The 6,589-nt window shown below is 35.7% G+C and overlaps 1 protein-coding gene across 1 annotated transcript; it reads left to right on the forward strand.

Moving 5' to 3' along the window:
* Nucleotides 1-5,371: 5,371 nt before the first annotated feature.
* Nucleotides 5,372-6,099, forward strand: MED7 (mediator complex subunit 7). The gene has a single exon (XM_090380079.1). The coding sequence runs from the start codon at nucleotides 5,437-5,439 to the stop codon at nucleotides 6,088-6,090; it is 654 nt and encodes a 217-aa protein (XP_090236205.1). The 5' UTR covers nucleotides 5,372-5,436; the 3' UTR covers nucleotides 6,091-6,099.
* Nucleotides 6,100-6,589: the final 490 nt, after the last annotated feature.

The raw sequence follows: 6,589 nt of genomic DNA on the forward strand, positions 1-6,589 counted from the left end.
TGAGCAGTGTCCATTGATTACCACTCTGTCTTCTCCCACTCAACCATCCCTTTATCCGTAGAAGCAGTTTACCTCCAATGCCACACTGCTCTGATTTGTTCAGCAGTCTTCCATGTGCAATAGTATCAAAAGCCTTTCTAAGATCCAAATATATGATATCAAAATTATTCTTTGCATCCAGTTCCTTTGTGACTACATCATAGTATCCAATCAAATTGGTCAGGCAAGTCTTTCCCTTAACAAAACCATGCTGTGTCCGAGCTATAACTGAAGTCTCGTCTAGATGATCCTGCGGTGCTTCTTTAACCAGTGTCTTCATTAATTTTCCTGGAACAGAAATTAAACTAACAGGTCTATAATTACTTGTGTTGCCCTTTGATCCTCCTTTGTGAATTGGGGTCACATTTGCACATCTCCAGTCCATTGGTACCTCCCCTGAGTCCAAGGAAGCTCTCATAATTATGGCTAAGGGTTTGCCTACTTCCTTTCCTGCCTCCTTTAATATAACTGGATAGATCCCATCCACCCCAGGTGCCTTTTTTATGTTTATCTTCAACAATTTCTCCTCCACTTTCCTCTCAGTTATTACATCATCTAGCTCACTGCCAGAGTTTAACTCGCCTCTGGCATTCCCCTCTCTGAATAACTCATGTGTGAATGTAGATGCAAAATACTCATTTAGTTTGTTAGCCACCTGACAGGATCATCAACAGTTGAACCATCAACATCCAGTGGATCAATCTGATTCATCCCTTTCCTTCTAGAGTTTCCATAGTTAAAGAACTCTTTGCTGTTTTTCTTTGCATCCTTTGCCAAAGATTTCTCATAATCTGCCTTTTTTTTTGGCTGCCTAATCTCCTTTGTGACTTGGTTACAGACCAGCTTATATCTATCATAGGCTTTCATGTCACCCATTAATTTATATATATCCCATGCATTTTTCTTCTCTGAAATATGTCTCATTAGTTCATCTGACATCCATTTAGGCCTAAACCTAGAACAATATTTCTTAGTTGGTATGTAGAGCCTAGTAGCTTCCAATATAAATTCTTTGAATGCTTCCCATTTTGAATTTGCTGTTGGTAACATCATCAGTTGTTCCCACTGTGTAGAATTTAATACTGTCTCAGACCTCCGTAGTCACCTTCACGAAAGCAAAAACCCTTCCGTTTACCCTTGATGGTAGTTACCTCTTTGAGTCAATCCCACTTCAGCACACTGTGATCACTGCCACCTAGTGATTCCTTTATCTGCAGATTCTTAATGCATGAAGAATCACTACTGATAATCAGATCAAGAGTATTACTCCCTCTAGTTGCCTCCCGAACATGCTGATGTAGAAAACAATCATCCAATAAATCCACAAATTCCAGTCAATATCTGGGAAATTAAAATCCCCTATTATTAAGACTCTCTGATTTACTGGCCCACTCTTATTTCCCTGTACAGTTTCTTATTATACTTATGAGTCATTAGGCCTATAACAAACTCCTCTCAATTTTGATCTCCAAATGCTTATGTCGCACCAAACTGACTCAACACTGCACTGTCCAGTGATGTCAACTGGCTTCACTTCCTTTGATTTTGTGTTTCTTAACTAATAGCATAACCCCTCCTCCCTTCCTATCCTGTCTACCCTTACTGTACACATTGTACTCCCCAAATTCCAGTTCTGCATTCCTTATATCTGTGTGACACCACGTCTCTGATATCCGAACAATATCTGCCTTTGATGTTTTGAGCAATATCTCAAATTCGTCAAATTTATTTACCAAACTCCTAGCATGTTAAGAAGCTTTTAGACCTAAGAATACTAATAGTCTAAATTATTTTATGATAGCGGAGAAAATACTGTAAGGAAAGGAAATTAAAGGATTCTATTCCTAATGATAAAAGAAGCAGCAAAAGGGATCATCAAACTTTCATCTATAATGATGAAGTCAGTGGATTCAAACCAAGTTCCTATAAATTGGAGATATGCAAATGTATTCACATTTGTATGAATGAACAATGAAATGTGTAACTGTAAACCTATAAATTTGACTTCTACCCCCAAAGAAAATTATGGAGTTTGTAATTAAGAATATAATACAGAAATTACAGCACAGGTGTATATGTTTTACCCTGCAAATATGAAAATATTTTACAAATTTAAGTACTCTAAAGTGTCCTATCCAGCAGGAGTGGAAGGATAGAGAAGTAATCAGGAGGACTGTTATACAAAATGTTAAACTGAATACAGTATGGTTTAAAATAATGGCAAAGTATAAAGCCAAGTAAAAGAATTCATTTTTTAAAGCTATTACACACTGTTTTCCATAATATCTGTGTTGATTAACTGTATGGGGTAATGGGAAGGGTTTTTGCTTTTGTAAAGGTGACTACAGTTGTCACAGACAGTTTTTAAATTCTATACAGTGGAACCAACTGATGATGTTACCAACAGCAAATTCTAAATGGGAAGCATTCAGGGAATTAATCTTGGAAGCAACTAGGCTTTTCATACCAACTAAGACATACTGTTCAAGGTTTAGGCCTAAATGGATGTCGGTGCCAGACCAAGATATTTCCACGCAGCAGAATGATTTTTTGGCACCCTTTGCTAAGGATATTTGTATATTTTGCCCCATTGTCCTTCTGTTTTTGGCACCCCGGGCAAGGGCCCCGCTAGTCTGCCATAATGCTGAACTGGTGGATGTCTGATGAACTAATGACTCATGACAGAGAGGAAAAATACATTGGATGCATATAAATTATCAGGAGACACAGATGCCTATGGTAGATATAAGATAGTCTGTAATCAAGTGACAAAGGAGGTTAGGCAAGCAGAGGCAGAGTACAAGAAATCTTTAGCAAAGGATGCAAAGAAAAAACAGTAAAGAGTGCTTTACTTATGTAAACTCTAGAAAGAAGAGGATGAATCAGATTGGTCCATTTGATATCAATGTTTTGATTGTTGATGATTCTGATCAGGTAACTGAATGAGTATTTTGCATCTACATTCATACATGAGGAGTTATTCAGGGAGGGAATGCCAGAAATTTATCAAAATTTGGCAGGGAGCTAAATGATTTTGTAATAACTGGGATCAAAGTGGAGGAGAAATTGCTGAAGTTAAAATATAAGGGAAGCACCTGGGGTGGATGGGATTTATCAGTTATATTAAAGGAGGCAGCAAAGGAAGTAAGCGGCCCTTGAGCCATGATTATGAGGGCATCCTTGGACTCAGGGGAGGTCCCCATGGACTGGAGATGTTCAGATGTTCCCCCAATTCACAAAGGGGGATCAAAAGGTGACAAGAATAATTACAGATGTGTTAGTTTAACTTCTGTTCTGGAGAAAATAATGGAGTCACTGGTTAAAGCAGCTCTGCAAGATCATCTAGACAAGACTGCAGTTGTACTTCAGACTCAGCATGGGTTTGTAGAGGCGATGTTCTGGCTGACCAATTTGATTGGATACTATGATGTAGTCACAAAGGAACTGGAAGCAAAAAATAATTTTGATATCATATACAGGCAACCCCCATATAACACAGTTTCGTCTAACATGATTGATAAATTGCAGCAATCCTCGCACAACACAGTTAGAGAATTTCAGAAAGCACTATTTTTGAGCATTTATGCAGAGAAAAACGCTACTATTATGTTGGATGCAATTTTTCAACATTTGGATTCTTTTTTTGTGTGAATGCCCGCTGTTGACTCACTAGTCGTTATGAAAAAAAATTATTGGGAAATCCCCCATATTTTATTTTGTTCGTAAATCCCTGTGTTAGGTTCTGTGCTATTGAACTTTTGCTTGTCTGAGACCACAAAAAAAATAATAATTATGGCTTCAAAGCATTACTAAACTTTGTTCTTAAGAACTGTATTGGAATAATTTCTTTGTTGGAAATTAAATTCCAGCCCTAAATTATGCCTAAGGAATTTAGACATAATTTTGGTAACTGCCGATTGATTAAAAGAATGATTTCAAAATTTGTTTTGTGCCAGCTATGGAAAACTATTTAAAGTGGAAAAATCTGGTAAAAGTTTTATTACTATTGGATAACGCTCCAGGCCATCCAAAAGATTAAGTCATCAAAAATGTTTTCCCAATTCACAAAGGGGAAACTAAGTACTGTTCCTACCACCTAATACAACTTCTTTAATTCAGCCATTAGATCAAGGTATTATATCTATCATTAAAACTCATAACATCAGAAAATTTACAATGGATTTTGGAAAAAATTGATTCCGAATCTATTGAAGTGATGGAAACATTTCTCAATTGTGGTCTGTATCGGAATCATAACTTTATCACTCAGAGAAATTTATTTCTTTTATAACGATGGTTTTATAAAACCGTCAACATTAAAACCATGTTTGGAAAAATGTATGGCCAGAGTCAGTTCATTCAGGAAATATGGTTGAACCGGCAGAAAACGGAATCGATGTGATAGTAGACATTGCTAAGAAGGTTTGATGATATGACTACTGACGATGTTCAAGAATTACTGGTAGAAAAGAGGCTGGCAAAGCAGATTTGGTGGAAATGGCATCGGAGGTAAACCAAATCAATTCAGTGGATGGTAGTGCAGATTAAAATTCTGAAGTTCCAAATTTTACACTAAAAAGCATATGGGAAGCCATAAACTTAGCCAAGCAGTTAGAATCTTAGTTTCTGAATGCAGAATCTTCTGCTGAGAGGAACACATATTGCAAAAGGGAGCTTCAAAAATGCTTAGCTCCATACCATGCAACTTACAACGATTTATCAAGCAAAAGCAAACAAACCCAGATTACTAATTTTTTTAAGGAAAACAGATGATACACGAAATCTAGATGCTGCACATGAAAGTTCAGAAGGTGAAGATATTCTGCAACAGAGAAAACGTTCTCGTTTGATTGTACTTAGCAGCAGGGAAGAGGCAGAAAATTAAATGAATGTACATTATCTGACATATATGTATCACAGTTTTTAAGGTATTTGTTCAGTTATTACTATTTTTATAAAAATTAAATTTCCAATAGTTATAAAATTATGTATTTTTGTTAGCTTTTTGTACTGGTTCTTAGTCCCATATAACACTGTTTCGCACTACACGAGATTTTATGGGAACCTAACTACCGTGTTATATGGGGGTTACCTGTACTTGGATTTTAGGAAAGCTTTTGTTTTTGTTTGTTTTTTTTTTTATGCTTCATAAGTTGCTTTCTTGCATCATTTGACACTACTAATACTATGTCATGCCAATTAATATTTTTGCTTATAAGTAAAAGTATATTTATAGAATATATTTTGTAACACTACTATATATTTAATTTTTTTTTTCTAGGAAACATCTGTTTTATATAAGAAGAGCTAATCTTTCTCTCAAGACATCAGCTTATGCATATAATTAGAGAATTAGGAGCTAAATAACTTATATAGAGGCAGCTTAAAATTATCACGATGTCAGAAGCAACTCAAGTGAGTTCGTTGCCTCTTCCACCTATGCAGTATGTCAATTTATACACAGATGACAACATTCAAAAAGGGAGAGCTCCATCTCCCCCCAAACCAATTATGGACTCATACTCCATGTTTGGAGTACAGTTTCACACAGATGATCAAATTATTAGGCCACTTGAGAGCCAGGGTATTAGACGTCTATATCCTCAAAATTATGATCATAAACGAGAGCTCAAGAAATTAAACCATTCCATTTTAGTTAACTTTCTTGATCTGCTAGATATTTTGATTCGGTGTCCTGATACACCCAAACGTGAAGAGAAAAAAGATGACATAAATCTTTTGTTTATTCATATTCACCATCTGATTAATGAATTTCGTCCCCACCAGGCACGGGAAACATTACGAGTAATGCTAGAAGTGCAAAAACGGCAACGTATGGAAACCACAGAACGCTTTCAAAAGCAATTGGATAAAGTGATGGATATTCTTCAAAATACTCAGTCCAGTCTTCCTGATTCTGCAGATTTAGACTGCAAACTTTTAGTGCCCACAGAACTAATGGATGTTTCAGAAATGGAACAGAAATCAGATGATGTTGAGGACTGCCATGGCTTAGACAGGTTAATGTGTGATATTGTTGATGCATTATAAATTAGTATCATATACTATTCCTGCAAAATAAAATCATGTCTCTGTTGAATGCAACTAACAACATAATTCTGTGATGAGATAAACTCCATCTCCCAACTATGCAGAAATTAACTTTCTAGTGTCAAACAAGATGGAAGTCAAGATTGTGTTACAATTAAAAAATTCATTTAACTGTGGTCTTTTATCCCCAGTAGTTTAGACTTGTAGTTAGAAATTGAAAATTTTACATTAAGTAATAAAAATTGCTATCTCTGTCACACACATGTATATATTATATGCTCTTTTATGTGTTATTTTAAAATATTCTAAAAAGAAAAACATTCCTTCTCATAATGGAAGCTTCATCTTGAACCCAACCTTCCATTTCTGTATATAACATCACAACTTAATAATATAAAGGTGCTGTTTTTCTCCCCATGTGTCTTTGCTTACAATATTTAGAAGTTATGCAAACTAAACTTGTGACCTAAATTAGCCTTTGTTATGTATATATATATGT

This window comes from Mastigoproctus giganteus, chromosome 1, assembly GCF_048544385.1.
Source record: "Mastigoproctus giganteus isolate SK-2022 chromosome 1, ASM4854438v1, whole genome shotgun sequence".
Lineage (NCBI taxonomy): Eukaryota > Metazoa > Arthropoda > Arachnida > Uropygi > Thelyphonidae > Mastigoproctus > Mastigoproctus giganteus.